Raw genomic sequence first — 26819 nt, 5'->3', positions numbered from 1 at the left:
GGCAAAGGGGTCAAAGTTGATCATGCGCGATAATAATAATCATAATGTAGATCATTTATACAGAGACCATTCCATATCCAAACAGCTCTAGACGCCTTTTCAATACAAACATCAAAACCCGACTGATTATGTCATTCACTGTAACATATGTTCTGAGTCCATGGAAATTGTTCTTATTTAAAATTTTTGCCCATCACCAGAGTTCCCCTGAAGGTGTCGGAGGCTCAGAATGCCCGGGATGCTTTGGCCAAGTCTGTCTACTCTCGCATGTTTGACTACATCGTAGACATGGTGAACAAGGCCATTCCATTTGGGTCGTCTGCTGGTTACATTGGTGTGCTGGATATCGCTGGATTTGGTAAGTCTCAGGCAGGGATGTATTGAGATGCAAAGGAACTGGTTTCAATCACATGTGTGTATCATTTTTTTCACAGTCCCCTTCTCTTTTATAAGAAGAGGGGAAAAAGATACAAACGTGATGTGATGAATCTTTCAATGTTACATTGGATATGCCTAATTTATTTTCAACTTAGTTTTGTGAACCTCAAAATGACTGTTTTAAACCAATACGGACATATTCTAGCTGAGGTGACAAAGATTTGGTAGTCTTTATAGAAATGTTACACAATTTAAGGGGGCAGGGGGGGTGATAGCTCAGCTGATAGAGCACTAGACCTGTAATTCTCAGTCAATTAACTGAAATCAGTCAATTCATCAAATTCAAATATTTTTAAAAAGGGAAGAAAGAATTGAATAAAGAAAGAATTCATGAATCGTAGTCGAATGACTGTAAAGTTAATTAGGAATGTTCCACAGCGCTACGCATAGCTCATGGGCCGTTTATATTAACGATGGATATATTGCCAAGGCTAAGCAATGCTTTTTAGAATTGCCGTGTCTGAACACACCCCAGTGTATATTCACACAGCCTTCGTGAAATTATTTTTTCACTTTCCAAACCTGTCGTAGCCAATTTTAACTGAGCCGCCGAGCGATAAATTTCACTGTTCCGTCTAAGCCAAAATTGACCACATTTGCTTGAAGGACAGGAAAAGTATGAATAAGAAAAATCGAACACCGGAAGTTCGTTATGTAGACACCTTCAAATCGAAAGTTATATGATTGCTACAAGCACATTTTGATTGCCTCATGTTGTAAACAAACTGGTTGACCGTTTCTAAGTTTCTTCACTGATTGGATACCTAATTATAAGGAACAATGGTAATTAGTAGTTTTCTGCCATTGCTTTGCTCAAGTGAGCTTGCTGTTTACCTTTCATTTTGATTCTTTGGGTTTTACCGCTACGACGAATTACGAAGAAGAGTTTCAGTTTCAGTCAATTTTTATAGAGCTCATTTACAGGTCTAGAGCACTCGCTTCATACGCAAAGGCACCAAGATCGATCCCCAGGTGCAGTCGAGATTTATTTTTTTTACCCTCCTGTCCACCCAGCAGTGAATGGGTAGCTGAGTCTGTTAGATTTGATGGAAAGTACTTTGCGATAGACCAGTGTCCTATTCAAAGGACAGCAAGCAATTGCTATTTTGAGTTTCAGGCTAGAAACTGGGATTTTAAAAAATAAAAAATTATCGACTTATAAGATTTAGTGACCTGTATCAAAACCAAAGAAGCAAATTCTTGTCAATGCTTTGTCGTAGGAATTACTTTTTAAAAATTCAATATCATTTTCCAACAGAATATTTCCAAGTCAACAGTTTTGAACAGTTCTGCATCAACTATTGTAATGAAAAACTACAACAATTTTTCAACGACAGAATCCTTAAAGAGGTAATTTTTTGGCTATTCTTTTTAAATTATTGAATCTTTCAGATGGTTTTCAATAGGCTTCAACAGTCGTGATGTCACTTCCCTTGTAATGTCGCATAGTAACTTAGTAACTGGTTCTAAACTATCGGAACAATGGCGGATGCCCTTATGAAATACTTCTCCAACGAGCATAAAAGTGTATCCAGAGGAGAAAAGTATTATAAATCTGATCATGTTTTACTTTTATACATTCTGATCATATGACATGTGAAAAAGTTCTAGCCAGCATGTAGAATAAAAAGTACTGATTTTCTTTGTTTAGAACCAAGCTGCTGGTTGCTGGGCCTGCGTGACATCAGACTGTTGAATCCTATTGGAAATTCATCAGTTCTTAAGCAATCATTTCAAGTCATATTTTCCTCTTACATTTACATATTTTTCTTTGTTTTTTAGTTTTATGGATAATTTAATTTTTTTTTTTTTTGACAAAAGGTTATTTTTACTATTATTATTATTATTATTATTATTATTATTATTATTATTATTATTATTATTATTATTATTATTATTATTATTATTATTATTATTATTATTATTATCATTATTATTATTATTATTATTATATTATTATTATTATTATTATTATTATTATTATTATTATTATTATTATTATTATTATTATTATTATTATTATTATTATTATTATTATTTATTGAACAAGGAACTCGGGTAGAGCTAAAGCAGAAAATCATAAAATCCCATCATACAAGTGTTTTTGTCATTAACTCCATAAACTCTAAGGGGTCTGGGCCATGCCCAAGTCATGACTTATACTTTATTTTCCAGTGCTGGTGCACGGGCTTTAACCCAGAACTCCCAAATCAGAAATATTTTATTCTGGCTTTTATAGTATCTAATGAACATACATTTCACTTGTGTTTTGTTTTTAGGAACAAATTCTGTACGACAAGGAAGGGTTGAATGTGAAGAAGATTGAATGGACGGACAATCAAGATTGTATCGAGTTGATTGAAGCCAAGAGCTGTGGTATCTTTGACCTCCTGGATGAGGAGAGCAAATTGCCCACTCCCAAATACGATCACTTTACCAATGAAGTCCATTCCCGTAACAAAGACCATTTCAGACTGAGTGTAAGTATAACCAGCTACACATTGTTTTTTTCTTCTAACAATTGTAATATAAATGATAATGATGAATTGTAAAAAGAAGAAGAATGATAATGATGAATTGTTGCAAAGCACTAATCTCCACCAAATACATTCAGTGGTGCTTTACAAGAGATATTTGACATGAGACATGAGATATTTTCACTTTTGAGAAAAGTTCTTCCTCTTCACTTCATGTTTTAGCTTTTCACCATCCATTTTCAACATTACTTCATTTATCCTTATTGAAAAATTTGGAAGGCTTTCCACCTCAATTGCCATTCTTCAAATGATGGAAATTTTGTTCTGAATCGCAGTTGAAAACCGTGAATTACGTCTTGCTGAGTATTAAGGCTATGTTTGTATTTGTATACATCTACAGCGGGCAAGGTCTTTAAATGGACTGGACTGCTGCTTATAATTTCATTTGTATTGAGAAAATATTTATAAAACTTTCTTATTTCTTTTTTTTTTTTTTTTGTCATAGACAAAATAGACAATAGGAGTTGAAATGGAAATTTTTTTTAAAATGTATTTTAAATTCATAAATAAAGCACTGCTTTTAAAAAACGTTTTTCTTGTATACTTTTAATTTATACTTTTTTATCTGAAAATAAATCACTTGATTTACTGTAACTGTTGTTTAGTTATAGAGCAAGTATATAACTGATAATAATATTTACATTGTAAAATTATGTTTCAAATACTACAATCAGAACCAATTTAATTTTACCTCTATTTCTATATATCAATGAAATAGGATTAACGATGTAACCAAATTCTTCATTTTCTTAAGCATTAGATTTGATTTGTCATCCCCAGGTTCCAAGGAAATCTAAATTAAAAAGCCACAGGAACGTCCGTGACACGGAAGGATTTTTGATTCGACATTTTGCTGGTGCTGTTTGTTATCATACTGTAAGTACTGATAAATATTGAATTGTAAGCTTCAATTATTTAGACAAAGACAGATACTGTAGACATTGTAATATCGCCTAGCAGACGTCATGTCTCATCCTACATGTTAAGTGTTGCTGTTGGTTAGTGCAAAGTGCTTTGAGCACATTTAGTGGATATTTGCGCCAAAAAAAAAAGCTAAATTTTTTTGGGGGGGTCAGGTGGAATTATTCATTTAATACTGATTTTCACATTAATAAATTTAAGTGAAATCAGTATAATTTTTTTCTGAAGAATGAATACACTGAAACTTAAACTCTTATGTATGATCTGTATGGTCAACTTTTAGTATATTATCTGGTTAGAGGAGTGAGATACTTTAATTTACCCAGTTTTTCTTCTCCATGCCGCAATCTGTGGTCTTGAGCCTTGAGCAAGTCACTTCGCCTTAGCTCACTTTTTGGCACTACACTGTGGCTTATGCCCAAACTTAGAATAGATTCTAAAGACAAATGTCTTCTTAGGGATAAATTTATTTTATTTATTTTATTTGTTCTTCTTTCACATGACAGACGCAGTTCATAGAAAAGAACAACGATGCCCTGCATGCGTCTCTGGAGTTCCTGATCCAGGACAGCAAGAACCCTCTGCTTCAGAAACTCTTCCACAGCGTGGAGACCACCTCTGGCAAGCTCAACTTTATCAGTGTGGGCAGCAAATTCCGGAAACAGTTGATGGTTCTCATGGAGAAACTGGCTGCCACGGTGAGTTGGATTGGAAAGATGGGGATTGATTTAAAAGTTAAATGAAGTCAGTGTGAATAGTAAGCTGCTAGAAGATGTGGACTGTAAAAAGTAATGTAATATCGCCTCGTGTCCCATCCTACATATTAAATGTTGCTGTTGGCCAGGGACCCCTTGTAATGCGGATTGAGCGTGTTTAGTGGATGCTGCGCTATATAAAAGCTCAATTTTTAAAATGCTCAAATTAAAAAGTAATAAACGAAAATGAATATAACAGCTTCAAAAAAGGACAAAGTACCAAACACGGAATGCTGCGGTCTCTTTTTCAGCCAACAAAAAAATAACAATGAAAACAAATACATTTACACGTTCCATATTTGGTATTTAGTTCTTTTTTTTAAGCTGTTATATTAATTTTTTGTTTATTGTTTGATACTCAATGAACTGTAATGTTAAACGTAAAATCATGCTTTGAATCAGCCCGATATAATGTCTTTATTTTTTACTTAAAATTCTGAATAGTCTCAATGTTCTACACCATTACTTACGACAAATTTTAATTATCTGCTATCCAGTTTAATTACTCAATTTTTAAAACAATTTTTCAATAATCTTTTTTCAACGCATGTGTAAGAAAAAAAAGGACACTTATGAATTTGCCTTCACCAGGAAAAAAGAAGTGATTTTGTTGAAACGACTTTTCTTTGAAAAAAAAATAATAACTAAGTAAAAATAATTTTTCCATTTTTGGGATGATTAAAAGTATTATTATTATTATTATTATTATTATTATTATTATTATTATTATTATTATTATTATTATTATTATTATTATTATTATTTTATTATGATTATTATTATTGTTATTATTATTGTTATTATTATTATTATTATTATTATTATTATTATTATTATTATTATTATATTATGATTATTACTGTTGTTATTATTATTGTTGTTGTTGTTATTATTTTTGATATTATTATTAAAAGTTATATGAGTAATTTTATACAAAATTGCTCCTCCTTGTCTATCTGATATGGTCATTTTGAAAAATAACAGATACAATTTTAGATATTCAAACCTCCTTGATATTCCAAGGGTCAGAACAACGTCTTATGGCAAAAAATCTTTCAGATATTCTGCTGCTGTGCTTTGGAATGAACTTCCCGAGCACATCAGGAAAATTTCAAATTTTAATGTTTTCAAAAATCATATCCTCTCATGGAATGGCCAGCCATGCAAATGTAATATTTGTAATTAATCTAACCGTACATATATATATATATATATATATATATATATATATATTATATATATATATATTTATATTATTATATATATATATATATATATATATATATATATATATATATTATTATATATATTATATAATATATTTATATATTATATATATATATTTTTATGTTACTTTTCTTTGTGTGTCATGATTGGAATCTTGATGAGGGAATGTTTTAAAGGAAAATGTATTACTATGTATTTTTATGCACTATGTGTTATACCCTATGTCGGTCAAAGGCTTCTATTAGCCTGACTACATTATCTATGAAACATTTTTAAAATGCCGACAATAAATAAATATTTGAATTGAATTGAAAATAGTTTTATTCCACAATTGATTTTCATATTCCCTAGGGTACCAATTTCATCCGTTGTATCAAGCCCAATATCAAGATGGTGGACCACTTGTTCGAGGGAGCCAACATTCTCAGTCAGCTGCAATGTGCCGGTGGGTGGTGGTCTATCATGTCTGCTGTTTGGTCATGGCATTGCCTTGAACTGTTAGCTTTATCTTTTTGAGTTGGATTTTATTTTTTGTATGAGAAAAATTTTGGAAAAGAGATCATTTCATTTGACATTCTACTAACACAAACATCTTCAAATATTCATTTGCACCCTGCATTATCAAAGACTGGAAAGCTCTTCCCGAATCATGTGCGAACACAACAGATTTAGAAACATTCAAACGAAGATTATCAAAATTCTTCAGCCTAAATACCAGGAATGGCTGTCACACTCAACAACTCTCTCCACCCTCGAATACAAATACTCAGAATTGAGTCAACTTCAAGTGACTTTCAGATTCAGGACTCTGCATTTTGAGGCTATAAGACATGGTGTACACCGACGAACGAAATGTCATCCATTATTTGTTAGATTTCATTTTCATCCATTTAGAAAATTAGATCTTTATTTTCAAATTATTCAGATTATAAATTCCAATTTTTAGTTAAAAAGTCTTAAAAGACTCCAGTGCTATCAATTACTTCAGCTGTCATGTCAAATTGATCTTTGTCCACCTCCAGGTATGGTGTCCGTCCTGGATCTGATGCAGCAAGGCTACCCGTCCCGTACCCAATTCAGTGATCTGTACAACATGTACAAAAAGTATCTCCCACCAGAGTTATCCAGGCTTGATCCACGACTCTTCTGTAAGGTGAGGAAGAATTATTTCATAAACGTGATAAAGACATGGTTTGTTTGTTTTTTTCTTCCTTTATTTATTTTTGTTTTAAAATTATTTTGTTTAAATTTCTATTTTTCAATGCTCTTTTCGAATCATGTGTGAGCACAACAGATTTAGAAACATTCAAACAAAGATTATCAAACTACTTAAGCCAACAATGGCTATCACATTCAACAGCTCTCTCCGCCCTCGAATACAAATATTCAGAATTGAGTCGACTTGGAGTAACACTCAGATTCAGACTCAGTATTGTGTTGTATCAATAATAAGCTCTTTGAATTCACAATAGAATGTCTTTTAGTGAAAATAGGTTGTGGTCTAGTGGTATGACACTCGCTTTCTGATCGGAAGGTTCTGGGTTCAAGCCTCGCTCGACGCATAGTTGAGTCCTTGGAAAAGGCTCTTTGCTCACATTCTCTTACCTTACTCAGGTGTAAAACCTGGCCGTTAACAGCATTGTCTCTGTCCGAAAAAAATGTAATGTCGCCTCTCAGGCGTCATGTCCCATCCTATATGTTTAGTGTTGCTGTTGGCTTGGAACCCTTTGTAAAGCACTTTGAGCATGTTTAGTGAATATTGCGCTACATAAAAGCTCAATTTTAATATAGGTTGAAATATTCCTTTAAAGCATCAGGGGTAAATTTTAAAACGTTTCAATTCCATTTTCAGTCTCTCTTCAAAGCTCTTGGATTGAACGAGAAAGATTTCAAGTTTGGTCTCACCAAGGTGTTTTTCCGACCGGGCAAATTTGCCGAGTTTGATCAAATCATGAAGAGCGACCCAGAGAATCTTGCTGAGTTGGTGAAGAAGGTGAAGAAATGGCTACTGCAGTCTCGCTGGAAGAAGGCACAATGGTGTGCTCTCTCGGTCATTAAATGTAAGATATTGTTATTTTCATTGTTATTTGATTAATGTCTACATCAACAAAGCATAATACAGAAGAGCACACTTATAGATAGAACGAAGTGGACGTCACTCAGGTCTTTGTTATTGTTTTTTGCAATCCATGGTTATGAGCAATTCTCACTAAACTGAATTCACCCGACTATAAAAGTTCAAGGTTACACATAGTTTTTTGTGTTGGTCCGTTATGCTTGCAAAATGCAATGTTGTGAGTTTCTTAGCTAAGCGCATACTATCTATGATGAATACACTTGAAATAAATTGATGGAAATTTACACATTGATGTATATGCCCCATTTCCTTCTTTATTCAATAACGTATATGATTACTGATACAAAGAGACTTTTTTTCATAGGGTTGTTCTTTATATTCTTCATGCTTTACTTTAGAAGATACATGAGGCTGCGCCACAAGGCAGTTTGTGATGTTTGACACTAAAATATTCCTATACTAAGTTATTCTGAAAAAATGAGAGAGAAAAAATGGTTTTCACAAGTTTTAATCTATTGAATAAAGTGAAAATAAACCAAAAACTGTCAATTTAACACCAATAGAATAGCAGAAATAGTTTCTCAAAGGTTCAACAAAGTGTGGCCAGAGAATCAACTTTTTCCACTCTTTTTTTGACTCTTTATCAATCTATAACTTCCATAATTTTGGTGCTTGATAATCAGTTTTTGGTAACTTTTCATTATTGAACCTAGAGATACCAATGAAATCAATTTTTTTTTCTTTAGTTTTTCTAAATAACATATTATTGGAGTAATTTCGTGACGTACATCATAAATACGACCTTTTGACACAGTCTCGTATTCAAATCATATTTATGGTTTTCCATGCATTGAGAAACACTAAAACATCATCCTATAAGCTTATCTAATTGTTTTATAATTACAATTTATAGCAATGCACTTAGATTTTACTCGCAAATATATTATTTTGATATTCACTCCAATTTGTTTAAATTTTGCTCCATTTAACTCAATCATTACAAAATGGCCTCATTTTCCTTCCATACTTTAAGATAAGATTTTTTGTAAATCTGGTTTGCAGTAAACGTAATGTTTAAAAACTATTTTCCACAGTGAAGAACAAGATTGCCTACAGAGCCGAGAAGATTGTTGCCATTCAGGCTAACATTCGTATGTGGAGATGTTCTCGTCGTTTTAAGCCAAAGTAAGATAAACATTCTTGAGCTACTCACCACATTAAAAAACTTGAGATTTTATGATATAGGCAATGTCCACTAAATGTGCTCGAAGCGCTTTACAAAGGGTCCTGACCACAGCAACACGTCACATGTACAATGAGACATGATGCCTGTTAGGCGATATTGAAATTTTTCCAGACAATTTTACACCCGAGGAGAGAATATGAGTAAAGAGCCTTTTGCAAGGATTCAACTATGGACCGAGCGAGGCTCGAACCCTGGACCTTCTGATCCGAAAGCGATCGTCATGCCACAAGACCACATGGACCCACATTGCAATGCCTTTTAGTTAGTTAGACTTGAGTTAGATAGAATCATTGGGATCGCTCAGTACTTTCCACCACCTCTCCCTCCCCTAAGGCTGGGTATTGACTGTTTTTGAAGGAAAAAAAAAATAAACCACAGTAACCAAGAGTAAGAGTATGTTATAAAACATGAGAGGTGCTTGCAGAGGCAATGTGGCAAAGGGGGGTAATTCATGATTTAATTTTACCATCTTTAAAAAATACTTACAAGGTAGTATCTATTGTCTTGTCTTTTTGTCTTGTCATTAAGTCACAACTCCGTACTTCGAAGATAATCGCGACTGTATTGTATATTAATACAAAATTGTAATATTGCCTAATAGGCGTCATCAGTGCTGATGGTTTTCCTCGGATCCGTGGCAATCCGCGATTTTTGTGTCAGAGGAGGAATTTCCTCATTTTAAAAAAGACATTTTCCTCAATCAAATTTTCTGGCTTTGAGAGATTTGATGTGTAGTGGAACAAACTGGTGCAGTTTCCCCACTATCCAGAAGATAGCTAGAGTAGTTTATCATCTCAATGGCTCTAAAAGTGGGGGTTAGTGAAGTTAATATGTGGCGTAAAGAAAACAATTCATAATTTTCCTCCTTTTCCATTTTTGTCACCATCAGCACTGCGTCATGTCCCATCCTATATGTTACGTTTTGCTGTTGGCCAGGGACCCCTTGTAAAGCGCTTTAAGCACGTTTAGTTGATATTGCGCTGTATAAAAGCTCATTTATTATTTATTTTAATATTAAAAGTAACACATTGGATTCAATGAAATTTCTGTTATAACAAACATTGACATCCAGTCCTGTACACTTTGTTGTAACCACTATAAACAAATTTTTAAAACCTCAGAAATTGAAGCCTCACTAATATTAAAGTTAAGATTGTTTCACAAAAAAGTAATTAGTTAAAACTAAAACCTTTTATTTAAAGCACAAGGAAAAAGAAATCGCCCAGTTTTAATAATAAAACTTTGTTTTTTAAAAATCTCCCAAGGTACGAGTTCCTCCAGAAGGTCAAATCCTTGCAGTCTCAGCGTTCTCAAGTGAATCAGCTGGCCTCCCAGTTGAAGAAGAACAAGGAATCTGCTCTAAAAGCCGTCAAGGAACTGGAGACAGCCCAAGAAAGTTTCATCAAGAAGATCAGGGTAAATCCTAAACTTCCATTTAAATTTCTATCAAACAAAAAATTCAACGTAAATGGTAGATTATATGGAAATATGAGAAGGTTAAAGGTCAAATTTAAAATGCTGAAAGGTTTATTTTGAATGTTGAAAAATTAATATAGTAGTCTCTATTGATCTTATGCAATTAGTTAAATTACTCACAACATCCATCAGCAGGATATAACGTACCAAAACACAAAACTATGTGTATAACCTTGAATGTTTATAGTCTGATTGATAGAATTTAGTGAGAACTACTCATAAAAATGGCTGGTTAAAAACAATAACAAAGAAGTTAGTGATGTAAATGTCATTCCTTCTATAAGGCCAAAATTAATAGCAATGTGTGTTTCAGATTCCAATCCATCTTCAGAGTGTTAATCCGTGTATTTCAATTTTTTTTTTTTTACTTTGTTCCTCCTTTTATGTGCTCTTTATTTAGTTGAAATGAACTGTTCAAGAAAGAGTATTCAACATATTGTTAAAAATTGTTTTATATGAAAATTTTGGACATTAACTCTCTCAATCCTAGAGATTTTTGCTACTTTTCAAAATTGGAAAAAATGTATTAAAAAGGAGCATGTGCATAGATAGTTTTATTCAACTATCATTAACATACAAAAACTTTAAAAAATTAGATTTGTTACTACGCCTATAATTTGTCTCAGAAACATGTACTAAATAGGCATGGGGTAAAGTAACCCGGGTAAACTACAGATATAGTCGGTGTTAGGGCTGAGTGAGTTAAAATCATCATCAGTATGTACTTTGTCTTTTAGTGTTAGTGATTATCTTCTTCAATTATCTTTCTTTTTTTCTAAGTCTTCTAATGTTTTTAGAAGACTGTTCACTTTTTCAGTTTTTGCCCGTTTAACCTTCTATCAACATGATTTTATTTGTCTTCCTATACCTTTTGTTTCTTCCAACCTTCTTCTTGGTAAAAAAAAAAAAAGCTTTAATACCATTTTTAATGTTAATGCAACAAAAATAAATTATGTGATAAGACATTCTTTGTTTCGGCATCGTCACCAAACAATTAATTTGATATGAAATCATCCTTGTTTTCTATTTTATTGTTCACTTTTACATTGTCAAGCTGAAAACCTGATGTAAAATTCACAATAAATGAAAAGTGTTAACGGTGACTGCAATCGAGCTGTAAACCTGATCTAAAATTCACAATTAACGAAAAATGTTACCGGTGACTTGGATCAAGCTGTAAACCTGATCTAAAATTCACAATTAATGAAAAATGTTAACGGTGACTGCAATTTCCATTATCTTTTTCCAGACAACAGATATTTCAAGAGAGGAGATGAGCCGAACGGTCAACACACTGATGACCAACATGGACGTCCTGGTGAAAGACCTCACCAAGAAACTCCAGGACCAGAAGAGTGCAGAGGAAGCAGAAAGGATTCGAAAGATCCAGGTGGGGTTTGGGTTTTTTTTTATTTTATTGGGTTTGTGATCTTATTGTATGACACTTTAAAAAAAAAATAAATAAAAAATACTAAGCTTTTATATAGTGCAATATCCACTAAACATGCTCAAAGCACTTTACAAAGCAACAGCTACACGTAACATGTAGAACGAGACATGACGCCTGTTAGGCGATATTACAATTTTTTTTCGGACAGAGACAACACTGTTAATGGCCAGGTGCTCATTTTACACCTGAGTACGATGAGAGAATGTGAGTAAAGAGCCTTTTGCAAGGACTCAACTATGCCCCGAGCAAGGCTGTATCCCAAGACCTTCTGATCTGAAATCAATTGTCATACCAATAGACCACATAGCCGTAGAGGAAGCAGAATGAATTCGCAAGATCCAGGTGGGGTTTAAGTTTGTTTTTTTAATGGGTTTGTGATCTATTGTATGACACTTAGCTACTGGCCTGTTGGTCCCTGGTTTGAATGGTACTATGCTGTTAGAAGCTGTGGAGACTGTAAAAAGTAATAAACAAAAATGAATATAACAGCTTCGAAAAAGGACAAAATACCAAACACAGAACGTATCGGGCTCAAAACCATTCTTCAGTTAAAAATGAAAAATAAAAAAAAACCATAAATATATAACCAAAAAACCCCAGATCAATGACGTTTTGAACCCAAAACGTTACGCATTTGGTATTTTGTTCTTTTTTGTTGTTGAAGCTGTTATATTCATTTTTGTTCATTACTTTTTATGGTCCCTGGTTTGAGTCCCACTGTCAGTGGTGCCTTTGAGGCCCTTGAAAAGGCTCTTTACTCAACACACCCGGGCGTAAAATGAGTACGTGGAGAAATAATGTTGTGCTATCTTTGTAAAGATAGCACTTTACAAGTAATATATCTCATCCTGCTTGTTAAGTTTTGTTGTTGGCTTGGGACCGCTTGTTAAGGGCTTTAAGCATATTTTTAGTGACTATAGTGCTGTATGAAGGCTACATTTTTTATTTTCTTTCGTTTTGTTTTTTTCTTTCTTTTTAAAAAAAAAAAACTTGTTTCACATGAAAGGAATACATTATTGGGTCTAAGAAATCCAAATTATTATTTGTGTCTTAATGTGATTTTATTACCACTCTGCTCTGTCTGTCTGTAGGAAAATGTATGAATATGTATTACTGTGTAACATGGATTTTTCTTTTCTTTTCTCTATTCAGGAACAAATGGAAAGGGAAAGAAAACAGAAAGAGGAAGAAGAGAGGAAGCGAAAGGAAGAGGAGGAGCTTCGAAAACAGTAAGTCTTTCGATTTTTTTATTGTCATCTCCCTTTTAAATTTATTCCTAATGATCATATTTCGTATGTACTTCTTTGATGCATACTAAATTTGTTGGAAAAGAATATTTGACGGACTAAAATTTGAATGGTAATGATTAAATCTAACCTTTCCTTCTGACATCAGTACAAAAATCCTCTGAGACGAAAAAATTAATTTATTAAAAATTGAGCTTTATATAGCACAATATCCACTAAATGTGCTCATAGCGCTTTACAGGGGGTCCCTGGTCAACAGCAACATGGAACAATCATGAAAGATGTAAAATGTGTTTCTTTAGCTTTTACTGGAGTTGTAATAAACAAATGCATGACTACCTCACCCTATGTACCTACAAAGAAAAATAATAATACAGTCAAGTATGGGGAAAAAAATTTATGGGTTTCAAATAACCAAATGTCTCCATTTTGTTGGGACTTAGATTCAATCATAATTTTTTTATTTTTTTTAAGCTTTAATATTTTCTGTAAGTCAAATTGTTGTAAATTGTTTTCCTTCAGTCAAAATGGTGCTAATCTGTCAGAAAAGTAATAAACAAAAATTTAATAGCTTCAAAAAATCAGCTTCGATTACTGTGTTTGGTATTTTGATGGGGTTTTGGGTTGTTTTTTTTTTAAAGCTGTTATATTCATTTTTGTTTTATTTTTCCTTGCCGTCTCTGTATTGTTTCTAAGAGATAATAATCTGATTTTCTCTCCAGAAAAGCAGAGTTAGAGATGAAGAGAAAGAAGGAAGAAGAAGAGAGAAAGAGACAAGAGGCTGAAGACAGAAAGGCTGCGGTATGTTGGACTGGATTTGGAAATAGATTTCAATTTACCAATGCTGTGCAAATTATGAATTTTCTCTATTAGTTTGTTTTAATGACTAGTTTGGAATGCTTTTATCGTTTGGGTTCATGGATTCGTTTGTCAATGGATTCAATTGTTGAAATGATAATGAGGTTTTAAATGTTTATATGTACGTATAGATGTACAGTTGATATGAATGACAGATAAATTTATATATAAATATATATTTATGAGTGTTGGTGGGTACTTGTAGTGCTCGATAATGTTGGTCAGAGCTAATATAAAATATAAAATGTATATATATTTATTACAACAGAAAGGAAATTAGATTCATAATTGAGAACAAAAGTGTGATGTCAAAAAAACTGGTTCCAATTTCATAGGAAGTGTAAAACCACTCTTCTCGAGGACTGGATACATTGTGAATTTGATCTTCTGGTTTGTCAGTAACGGCATCTTATTTTCTAGTCTAAATAAATGCTGGTCGCCATTAAAGATCATACTCACTCTTTTACGGCCCGTAGTCCTTAGAACCTGCCTATGCATCCTGCTACTAAAATAGTTGTGCTAACTTATGATTTAATATGTGACCTAATCATTATTAGTCCTCTGAACGACTGGTTTCATACACACTTCCAAAGGTTTTGGAACTGGAAAAGTGATTTTTCAATGACAAAGAAAATTAATAAGAATAAAAATGACAGTATGTCACCAACATTTCTATTTTGCTTTTCTCTCAATTTGCTTGCAGGAAGCTCTTCAGAAGCAGTTGGATGAACAAGCCAAAGAAAATGCCAAGAGGTAAAAACCAAAGCAAAATAAATGTAGATGGAGATATATTGGGAAAATAACTAGTTCACTATGACGTAGCAATGAGTATGATAATGACTGGTAAACAAAAACATATTGACTGGTCATTGCATTATATGATATTTGATTCTTACATTCTTGCTTTTTGGAATTCCAGAAATGTTCCCAATCGCTGCATGAGCTTGCGATTCCTGTTTCGTCATCTTTGAATACAAGACATCTTCAAAAACATTCAACTGATACTTCTTTTTAAAGAATCTGATTTTTAGTAAAATCTACACTTGATAATCTGATATCACAAATTATTATTGTAAACATGATATCATTACATATTACTATTTAGGGAGAGGGGTGGAATGATAGTTATTTATTCCTTTGTTTGTTTTTAAAGGTTTTAAAAATGTTCTAATGCTTTACGTCATACAGTTAGCTGTAGCCTCTTTTTCTTACCCATTTCAGACAAGCAGCCCTTGAACAAGAACATCGTGACAGAGAACTGGCTTTGCGTCTGGCCATGGAAGATCAAAACGAAGTGGAGGACATCGTCCTTCCTCCACCTCTACCACGGTATGTACAGATTAGTGGACCACTAGAATTCTGTGCCATGCATAGTTTTTTAATGTCGATGGCAAGTGTGGAATGAAAAATTTGCTTTCACTATATCAGAAAACACAACTCTCTGACCATGTAACGGAATTTTTAAAGATTAACGTACTGTACGTGATAAAATAAGCCAATTTTCTCTTTCATGCTAAGTTAGCTATGTCATCTTCTAATAACTTTTTTGTCTATATGTCGTGATAAAGGCTTGGCTTCATAAAAAATGTTTTTGTGAATTACTTTGACAACCTATCAAGCTTAACAATAACTAGAAAGGAATTTTATGAGCAAACTGTAAGACTACATTAGGATCATATTTAAAAGAATTGTCTCTTCTCATTCAAATGACTTTGAAAATATTTTGCCTCCATTGAATGTTTGACAGATCTGCCGCTGTCGTGGCTGCCCGACAAGCCGCAGCCACCAAGAAATACGACCTGATGAAATGGAAATATGCTGAACTCCGAGATGCCATCAACACCTCTTGTGGTCAGTACGGGGAATTAGGGATCTCAAATCATTTGTCTCTTGCTTTGATTTGAAGTTTTTTGTGAATTATCATGATGGAACAAAACAATGTCACTACCACATTATCTCATTCGTCTGTAGTGTTTCGTTCATCCTGTTTTGTTGATAAAGGGGAAAACTGAAGCGTCCATCTTATCCGTTTTCGTATGTTAAATTGAAGCTTACATTTAATTTCACATTGTTATTTATTTCTTCGAGCTTCAAGCAGCGACATTTACATTACCCAATATTCTTTTCAATAAGACCAAATTTAGTTAAAATAATTATTGAGAAGTTATAGGGAAATGATAGTTTGTTGGTTCAATCCAATAAAACCCTTCTATCCCTGCAAGTCTTTCCATTTCTTCCAGATCTTACTTTACTACTGGATGGTGGTCTTGACCTCCAATAATGGGCAGGAAGGTTGCCTACTGTTTCTTCTATACTATATCTGCTTTTCCAACTTACTTTCTGTCATTGTCGTGGAATGAGATTACATGGTTTTGTCCTGGCCCTGGATGGACAGGGTCCTTGGCTGGAAGGCAAACAGTCAAATGTATAGTTATAGTTTTTGGGAGATGATATTTTTTTGTTGTAAATCATCTCTCTGTTATGTATTGATATATTTGTTGTTTTGAATGTATAATGTAAGTATTTGATTGTGTTCCTCTTAGTCAGATCCTGTGCTTATGTCTGGATGAGACATTTAGGTGATCTCAAACTAAGTACATTGACGGTATACTCTTGGAATCTACATATGTTGCCTATTAGTACCATTAGTCTTTGTTTTACTTTTCCTGTGTGCTTTTAATTGTAATTCTAGAATATTCTTCTCTGTCCCCTTTTCTTCCTTTTTACTGGCACTGAAATGGCCTAAATGTGTTGCAAGCGCTGTAAAACCCTTTAAAACAATGTTTTGTAATCCTCATCAGACTGTGGCGGTTTGCCGATAAAGAGCTTTAAAAAATCTACTTTTTCTTAGTTACAGGAGGGTCTTATCTCTTTTGACAATCACAATTTTCAATAATAAGATGCATATCTAATTATTTTTTGTTTGTCATCTCAACAGATCTGGAATTGTTGGATGCCTGCCGTGAAGAATTCCACCGTCGTCTGAAGGTCTACCATGCCTGGAAGACCAAAAACAAGAAGAGGGGCCAGGCAGGTGCCCAGGACCAGAGGGCACCAGTTGATGTCGAGGCTAAAGGTTGGTACATGAACAAACAGAGAGTGATAGAGAGAGAGAGAGAGAGCTTGTTTTATGCAGACGATAGTCATATCTTTTAAGTCATCAACCTATGACTATTTACATCTTTTGATTGAACGTTTCCAAACTTGCTTTGTTAAATTGAAAACTTGGATGGAACTGAACAGACTGAAAATCCTTAAAAATGTAGAGTGTGATTCAATCGTTTTAGGAAATAGTGTAATTGAAACTGCTAAGGCTGTTCGAAATTTGGGTGTCTTTTACCAGCCAGGTAAATCATGTATAAGGTTAATGTACATGGAAATGAGAAGAGATCTCTGCCTTGTTAGTTAAATCTCTAATCCTGTCAAAGCTAGATTATTGGAATTCTCTCCTCTCTTCTATAAATAAAGACAAAATAAAATCCCTTCAGGTAGTCCAGAACGATGCTGTCAGGCTTATTTATAGAAAGAGGAGAAATCAATCTGCATCAGGTTTGCTAAGAGAACTGCACTCGCTTCCCGTTGAGAAACGTATAGAATAAAAGATATGAGCTATTGTTTTTAAATCACTTCACTCTGATTGTTTTGGATACATTAATGACATGCTTAAATTCTACGTCCCGTCCAGAAATCTGAGATCAAAGTATGATAATCACATTCTTGTGAAGCCAAAAATTTCTCATAAAATTGGCGAGCATGCATTTGAATATTCGGCACCTTATCTGGAACTCTCTTCCAAGATATATCAAAGACAGTTATGATGCAGAATTCTTTTTTAAAAAACATCTTAATATATAACACTGTAGAATTATATTGCTGTGTTTCATGTTGCATGTTTGAGTGGTTGTATGTTTGAGTGAAAGTTATCACGTTTCTGTTAAGCGCTTTCAGCTTGTTGAGATACGGGGTAAAGCACTATATGAAAACCATATATTATTATTGTTGTTATTATTATTATTATTATTATTATTATTAATAACATTATTTTATCTTTTTTTTTTATCTAGTCTTGCTTTTCTTAATTATAAAATAAAGATATTTAAATTTCATCAGGCTTTTAAAATAAATTTTCTTCACCAGCTCAAGGCCCCCCAGTTCCTCAAAGAGGTGCCCAGCCTTCCACCAACAAACAACGTTATTTCCGCATTCCATTTGCTCGGCCCGCCGATGAATACCGTTCTGACACCAAGCATGGTACGTGGTACGCCCACTTTGACGGGATGTGGATAGCCAGGCAGATGGAAATTTACTCAGACAAAAACCCAACCCTTATGCTTGCAGGTATGTGGTTATTCTCGTTTTAATTAACTTGAGCTTTTATATAGAGCAATATCCACTAAACGTGCTCAAAGCGCTTTACAAGGGGTCCCTGGCAACAGCAACAACATATAGGACAGACATGACGCCTGTTTGGCAATACTGCAATTTTTTTGGACAGAGACAACGCTGTTAACAGCCAGGTATTCATTTTTACACCTGAGTACGGTGAGAGAATGTGAGTAAAGAGCCTTTCCAAGGACAATTATGCGCCGATCAAGGCTCGAACCCAGGACCTTCCGATCTGAAAGCGAGTGTCATACCACAAGACCACCTAGCCGCACAAATCCTTAGAAATATCCAACTGACTGGTTGAATTGCAGTTCTCTCTTACTTGACCTAAATCCACTTTTTCTCTCCACAGGAATGGACGACATGCAGATGTGCGAATTGTCGCTGGAAGAGACAGGCCTGACTCAGAAAAAAGGAGCTGAGATTTTAGAAAACGAGTTTGATAACGAATGGAACAAGCACGGCGGGCAGGCATTTTTGAAGAAACACGCCCAGAAAGTCACATCCAAGTTTTTACAAGCCAAGCTGGGTATATCCAAATGAAATTATTCACGAGTTTCTTTGAGATTAGCTTAGGAAAAGGCTTAGATACTGCCTTCGTCATTTTTTAAAATTTATGTATAATTGAAGACATGTATTATTTTTTTGTTGTCAACTGCTTTTATTAGTTTGGGTTCTTTGTTGTTTAGATTGTTTTTGGGTTTTTTTTTTTTTCAGTACATGACATCAGTTCGCCATTTCAATGATTTCCCCAATTGAACTATTGATTTGATTAACTCTCTCGAGTTCACCCTCATTGAAAATCAAAAAAATTTGTACGATTTTCCATGCATATATGAACTCTAAGAGTTAATGTGTAATATTACATATATTTAATTTAAATAGGGAAGAAAAGTCGTGACGTCACACCTTCCACATTTTTTGACTCCATAATCCTTGGAAGTGTGTATGTAACCAGTCCTTTGGAGGACTAATAATGAATAGGTGTCATATTGAATCATAAGGTAGTCTATTTTTAGTAGCAGGACAAGATTTTAAGGACTACCGGACGTAAAAGGACAATGATGGAAGATCTTTATTGACGACCAGCATTTATTTAGACTAGAAAATAAGATGCCATTTATCTGAAACCAGAAGATCAATTACACACGGTATTTATCCAGTCCTCCGGAATAGTGGTTTTACACATTCAATGAGATTGGAACCAGTTTTTTGACATCACACTTTTCTTCCTATTATTCAATGACAGATTCCCACCGTATATTCTAGTTAGTAAAATATCCAGAGTTATCTGTATAACCTTGGTGAGGTTAGGATAATATATAAAGTTCTGCAAAAAAAAGTTACTGTTGTATGAACCCTTTATGACAAAATGACAAAGTCTGGAAGTGATTTTTTGATTTAAAAAATATTTTTGCAAACTCGACTTGCATTTTTTTATTAATGATGATAAGCATTGATGTTGAATATTATTAAGTGATTTTAATGCAAAACCACAAATCTCTAAACATTCCAAATAAAAACCACAGAATACTTTCTTTAATGTATTTGCCTTTTAAAATGATTGATTCAGTCCAAGCTGTAGATCGTTGACATCAAGAAGAAATACCAATTTGAATGATGAAATGGATTCACAAACCAAGTGACTGGTTTGTATATGCTACGTAGTTATAAGAATGGTTATAGTGATCAAATCATGGTAAAGATTTAAGATATTTATTTATGTAAACCTAGTTATCACTAACCAAGCTGGACATTAAATTCTTATTGATGCTTTGCATTTAGCCAAAAACACTCACAAACTCTGCCAGAGGATATAACTTACCAATACACACAAACTATGTGTATATGTGAATATTTATAGTCTGATTGATAGAATTTAGTGAAAACTACTCATAAAGATGGCTGGCTAAACACAATAACAAAGAGCTGAGTGACATTTTCGATCCTTCTATAGATAAGGACATCAATGGACCAATTCATCGTTCCTCGTTCTTTTCTTTAAAAATTCTTATATCGTTATTGATCTCACTTTGCTATGGTGTACAAGGGTGCTTTACACACAGACAACTGAGTATTCAATATTGAAAACATGGAGAACACGAGAAAATAACAGTAATTTAAAAAGCTTTAATTTACTATTTTACAAAAAACAGCTTTATTTATGACCTCAGTGGGTCTTGCATTTCTTCTCCTTCTTCGCATTCGCAGATCTTGCATTTGGAAACCTTTTCTGATTGTCAAATTATTTTTCACTTCTATTTTTAATGAAGTCATGATTTCAATGATTAGATTAAAGGCTGGTCATTTGTATTCCCCCTTCCACCCATCCTTCTAATAAAAGTAAATAAATTAATAGTGAATTGAATAATTTTGTGGAAAAGTGGAGGTAATGAATGATGTTAGAAATATGAACCCGAGGCATTTTGTAGTGAGAACAAAAAGATGTTAGAAATATTAACCAGAGGCATTTCGTAGTGAGAACTAAAATGTTCGTGTACAACAAAAATAGACGTAGAGACTCATTGTGATTGTGATTATTCTTGATCATTTTTATATGTTGAAATATTTAATGTGTTCATGGTTGTCATGCATTAAGTTTAAAGAACAATTTTATTTATATGTTGACCGTTTCCTGTGAAATTGACACAGACGAGTGATTGATTTTTGCTTTTTTTGTTTTAGCTCATACTATATTTTTTACTTTCATGATATTTTTTTTTTTTACTATTCTTCTAAAGTGAAATATTTATGCTCATTTAATATAATTATATCATACCTAACAAAACTTACTTTTTCGATCAACTCGTGTGTTGATTAACATCTGTTTATGTTAAATTGGTATATTTGGTTTGTAACAACAAGAAATAGGAGTTTTAGGCAAATTCAAGATTTTAACGTGCATAACGCCTAATTAAGTGTAATTTATAATTGGTACTTAAAACATCCCATTATCAATGATGTTTCATTTTTGTTTTTAATATTTAAAAGAAAATGTTATTTATTCATTCGTTTTTAAAATGAATATTTTCTTATTTAAGTGTTGCTCATTTCTATAGATTGGTTTCCAAAACAATTCTAAAATATTGCACAAGAGATAATGTAGGAAATGGATGGACAATAAAGAACTGAACAAGTGTCTATGAAAGGTGTCAGACAAAGCAAGAAAGAAAAATACATGAAAAAAACATCCCAAAATATCAATCGACCTCGACTGGGGATCGAACCTCAGACCTTCTGATTACTATTACCACACTTGTTCAGTTCTTCATCCTACACCGATGCCTGCTCCTTAATTTCTCAATTTGATATTTTCAAAGGGATAGACGATGTGTGATTGATATCAATATTTATGCGTGATTGACATCAATATGTATGTGTGATCATTAAAATTTTATGTCCAGTCTATCTTCTTTCCTGTTTTGTGCCTTTTTCACAACAATAGCCTTGTATCATCTGTGATGACAGCTTTTTCTCCCCCTTTGATTTGTTCAGCGCGTCAAGTGCTCTTTTACTTTTATCTTTAGGAACAAGATTTTGGCTACAAATTCAATGTTATTCTGATCAAAGATAAGTCTTCTTACATATAAAAATTGAATGCAAAACCAACGGCTACTCGTGGATTGGATTGTTGTGATGGTTGCTTCAATGGGGTTTCCCCATTTTTCATACACATTCGTCACAAGAAATGCAACACGTTGCACAGTATGCAATGGTAATAGTAATAGATAACATGTGTATCGCCATACATGGAGAAAAAAAAATTATGCCTTTCCGCCACAACATCATTAGATACCGTCGCCTAGGCATTCCACAAAGGTTTGGAAAAGATGCATTTAAAATTTTGACCTGAAAACTCAATCATCAGATTATGATTCAATTTAAACGACCCTCATCTTGTCAAAAACTCTCAAACATCAGACTTCGCAAAGTCTCGGGTTTTGAGAGTTTTTGCCAATATCAGGGTCATTATAATCGATCAAAAATTTTTCAAGGACGAGTTTTAGTGGCCAAAATTTCTGGAGGTTTTTGTTCAGAGTGTGGCAGTGTAGAGGACAGGGCAATGGAGCACTTGATGTTGTTATTGCAGTAGAACGCTATTTCATTTTTTTGTTTTAAAATGTCACGAGCTATATTATTTATATATTTATATATTTTGTACGATGTTAACTTTATTATTATTTATATACATAAGATTATTTATGATTACAATTTTGTGAACAAAGGAAATGCACTCTGCAATTAGGAAAATGTACACACAAAAATAAGGCTACATCCAACTCTTGCACGCATATCTTCTAGGTATTCCTCTATAAACATAAGTGGTTATTGTATTTTCTGCACTGACAGAAATCTTTTATTCATATGAATATTTTAATTTACACCACACAATAATCTAAAACCCCATACAGTGGGCGACGGATAACTTGAGACTGCATAAGTTGATCATCACGTAAGTGAATGTTTCTTCTTGGTCCCATCCCCAGGACACCCAACCCAACTGACGAATAACTAGATATTTTTCTCGGGTCCTGTACATACCGAGTTTTTAATCATTCACTGTATTATTGTATTTAAACTTTAAAACTAACCATTTCTGATCTCAAAACCTGACCAGGACGCATCACGTCTCCAATATTATTCTCAAGGAATGCCAAAACCTTGTGCCAATCACAAAACATTTTGATGATACGAATACTTTATATGAACAGTGGTTTTCCAAAACTCCCTAACTCCTTTTTTTTTCCTATTTTGAGATATTGAGGATTATTTCCTCTAAAATTTCTCATCCAATCATATTTTTATTTTATCATATTTAAACTTCAAATTTACACAAATCTAAGGAAATTCTTGTGTCATTTTATGCTTAAAATAAAATTCATGGATGGAAAATCTCAAAAAGTAGAAAAATTGATTTAACAGTTTTGGAAAACCAGTCTTCATACAATCTACTGCCAGGAAATGTTTCACCCACTGTGTTGCCAATACTAAATTCTTTTCTTTTTTTTTCTCAATATTTTAGTCTTTGAATAATGTTGACAGTTTTGGCTTCAGGAAAGGAAATCACATTCCAATTGCTGTTACATTTTATTGACTTTGCAATTTTTAATATTTTTTTTTTCACAAGAAATCTACATATTTCCTTTTCAAGTTATTTATATATTGGTATTTACTTTTGATAAACTTTTTAGGTTGTGATCTTTTTAGGGTTGGATGTTGTCAACTATACATTCCGAGCTGTGAAAACAAATAAAAACCATTCCACCTTGTATTGGTTTTCCCCATTGTTTGTTTTTTGTTTTTTTTTCTGTTGTGTCTTAAGTGTGCACTTGGATAGGGTTTTGACCTGCCATGATGAGCAGGAGGTCACTTGCTGTGTCTTCTATCCCCTTACATCTATTTTCTGAGTTGCTTTCCTTGATTGGGTTCCTGACCTCCCAAAGTGGGCACGAAGGTCATTTCCTGTGTCTTCTTCTATCCCCTTCATGGGCTGCTTTCTATCATTGTCTTGGAATTGGAATGGGATTGCTTGGTTTTGTCCTGGCCCTTGTTGGATTCTTTTACTGAGAGGGAAACAGTCAAATGTTTTATATTAGTTTGAAAGTTGTTGTTTTTTTCCCCTTGTAAATCATCTCTTTGTTATGTATGTATTATGAAAAGATAAATACATTACTTTAAAAAAAACCGATAGACGGCAGAGAAATATTCGGCACGTCCTTTCCTCAAGAGGAATTCAGTCAGGATCCAGGCATACTCAAGCCTGATCCTGGGTGGGGTTCCTGACCTCCCAGTGGGCAGGGAGGCTCTTACTGTGTCTTCTATCCCCCTTTATCTGTTTTCCAACATGCTTTCTATCTTTGTCTTGGAATGAGATTACTTGGTTTTGTCCAGGCCCTGGCTGGGAGGGAAACAGTCAAATGTTTAGTTATAGTTTTGGGAGATGATATTTTTTTCTTTGTAAATCATCTCTCTGTTATGCACTGTTATTTCTTAAATTTCTAACATGTGATTTGTAAACATTTGAGTGTATTCCTCTTAGTGGAATCTTTGCTGGTCTAAGGGTGAGACTTTAAGGTAATCTCAAACTGAGTACACGGATAGTGTGCTCTTGGATCTACATCTGTTCTCTATTTCAACGAATTCCCCTTTGTCTTAATTTATTCCTCAAGTATTTTTAATTGTACCTCTAGAATGTTTTTACTATCCATTTTCCTTCCTTTTTACTGGCGATGAAATGACCTTAAATACAAACATATTCTGCACGTCCTTTCCTCAAGAGGACTTAAGTCAGGATCCTGATCATTCCTCCATGAGAAAGACAGAAAAAACATTTGAAATTAACCAAAATATTTTAAAGAGTCGGGCCTAAATTCACCCCGGATGGCCACAGTGACCCCATATTACGGTACCATGATAACTAAAATCTTGTAAAATGTATAAATGATAGATCCATCATGTAATCATTTATTTTCAGTCAAATATTATCAATTTTAAGCTTAAGATTACATCTTTATAAAATAGACTCATCCTGAGATAATACTGTAATGTTTCCAAACGATAGTTCATAAAGTATACAAAGGAAAAAGAATAAGTTCCTGTATAAAACATCATATGAAAACAAAATCCACTGTGATATGTATGGAGTATTAGATCAAAACAAGAAATGTTTGGAATGAAGTGAGTTAACATGTAATTTCATTATACATGATTTGTCATGTATTTTCATATATTATATGGTACAATAAAAAATATAGGCCAGGAACTAATTCTTGTATAATATCAATCCATGATTATGGCTTTGTCTCAGAGAAATGAGTTGCATAGAAATAAAACACACCAAACGCCTTTAGAGAAGGCAAAAAGCAGGGCATTTAACTATCGAATGACTTGAATATGTCGAGTATAGGATCATGACTTTTTGATCAAAATCAACAACATCTCTGAGTCAATGTTGTGAAAAACTATCAGTGGAAATGTTAAAAGACACAATGGAATGTTACTACTGGAAATATCGAAAAAAGTTTTAACACTTTCTTTATAATCCTATTGACGATCAACATGATTGAATAATACTTGTTTATAATTGTAATTATGCAATAAGCATTAATTGCACATGAAACATGAAATGGGACTGACTCGAGCAATCATGAATATATTCCCAAATCATGAATTAACTCACAAAAGTCATACTCCCTTTCCAAAGATAATTAAATTGCACATGTTGCTGCTCAAATTCGTTATATAAATGAAGGCTGGTCTTCCAAAACTCGTTAAGTCGATTTTAAAAATATAGGATGGAGAAAGAGACAGAGAGAGAGAGAGAGTGGATCCAATTGGATTCAGTAGTCTGATGTCACGACGCCCGGCAACGGCAGCCATCTTGGTTCTAAACAAAGAAAATCATTACTTTTTATTCTTCATGTTGGCTAGAACTTTTCATATGCCTTGTGATCAGAATGTGTAAAAGTCAAAACATGATCAAATTTATGTTTTTTTTCTCCTCTGGATATGCTTTTATGCTCGCCAGAGAAATATTTCATATGGGCATTCCCTATTGTTTCGATAATTTAGAGCCAGTGTTACTAGTTACCATGTGTCATTAGGAAGGAAGTGACGTTATGACTTGAAGCGTATTGACATGATACCCTCCGCTTGGCTGAGAGAGAGAGAGAGAGAGAGAGAGGACACGAGCAGTTGCACAACCAACTGTGCTATCAGCTATGGATAGCTCAGTCAGTCGTGCGACCACTCACTGTCCTCTCTTTCTCTCTCTGTCTCTCTGCTCTCTCTCTCTCTCTGTCAGGCAGAGGGTGTTGTGTCAATTGGATCCTGAGTTTGGCACTGACCCAGTGAATTTTTGTTCTTTATCATCTGGCACGTCTCCATACCATATTTTTCTCATCATGTCTGCTTCAGACTGACATAACATCAGATTGGGTCACATTTTTATTCTCTATATTCATCTGGTACCTCTCTCTTCCCTTTATTTTTCACCATTACCAATATTATAAGCATTTACCCAACACTATTTCTGCATTTACCTACGAAAACAGTTTACGCATCCTCTATAGCACTTACAACCCAATTCAGAACAAATAACAATTCTTGGGATATTCTAGGACAAATGTGAGGCTGGCTGAAAAAACCCCGGGAAGATGAGGCCAGCTTCGATTTGAGATATGAGCCAAAATCGAAGATAA

At 33.7% G+C, this 26819-nt stretch overlaps 1 protein-coding gene across 2 annotated transcripts in view; it reads left to right on the top strand.

Moving 5' to 3' along the window:
- LOC144968133 (unconventional myosin-VI-like) overlaps nt 1–23888 on the top strand; it is a 59734-nt gene extending 35846 nt beyond the window's left edge. For both annotated transcript variants that reach the window (XM_078906144.1, XM_078906145.1), the window contains 19 exons: nt 201–358; nt 1697–1788; nt 2718–2918; nt 3756–3851; nt 4403–4594; nt 6230–6323; nt 6901–7031; nt 7731–7938; nt 9050–9140; nt 10467–10617; nt 11927–12067; nt 13280–13356; nt 14097–14175; nt 14936–14985; nt 15454–15561; nt 15980–16083; nt 17171–17308; nt 18370–18570; nt 18971–23888. In XM_078906144.1, coding sequence (XP_078762270.1) covers nt 201–358; nt 1697–1788; nt 2718–2918; nt 3756–3851; nt 4403–4594; nt 6230–6323; nt 6901–7031; nt 7731–7938; nt 9050–9140; nt 10467–10617; nt 11927–12067; nt 13280–13356; nt 14097–14175; nt 14936–14985; nt 15454–15561; nt 15980–16083; nt 17171–17308; nt 18370–18570; nt 18971–19161 — 2503 coding nt within the window. In that variant the 3' untranslated portion in view covers nt 19162–23888. The remainder of the gene's footprint in view (nt 1–200; nt 359–1696; nt 1789–2717; nt 2919–3755; nt 3852–4402; nt 4595–6229; nt 6324–6900; nt 7032–7730; nt 7939–9049; nt 9141–10466; nt 10618–11926; nt 12068–13279; nt 13357–14096; nt 14176–14935; nt 14986–15453; nt 15562–15979; nt 16084–17170; nt 17309–18369; nt 18571–18970) is intronic.
- Nucleotides 23889–26819: the final 2931 nt, after the last annotated feature.

Source organism: Berghia stephanieae, chromosome 3, assembly GCF_034508935.2.
Source record: "Berghia stephanieae isolate SIO BIC M18660-M18661 chromosome 3, UCSD_Bste_1.3, whole genome shotgun sequence".
In the NCBI taxonomy this organism is placed as follows: domain Eukaryota; kingdom Metazoa; phylum Mollusca; class Gastropoda; order Nudibranchia; family Aeolidiidae; genus Berghia; species Berghia stephanieae.
The sequence above is the reverse complement of the archived record's forward strand: the minus strand, read 5'-3'. Positions and strand labels throughout refer to the sequence as shown.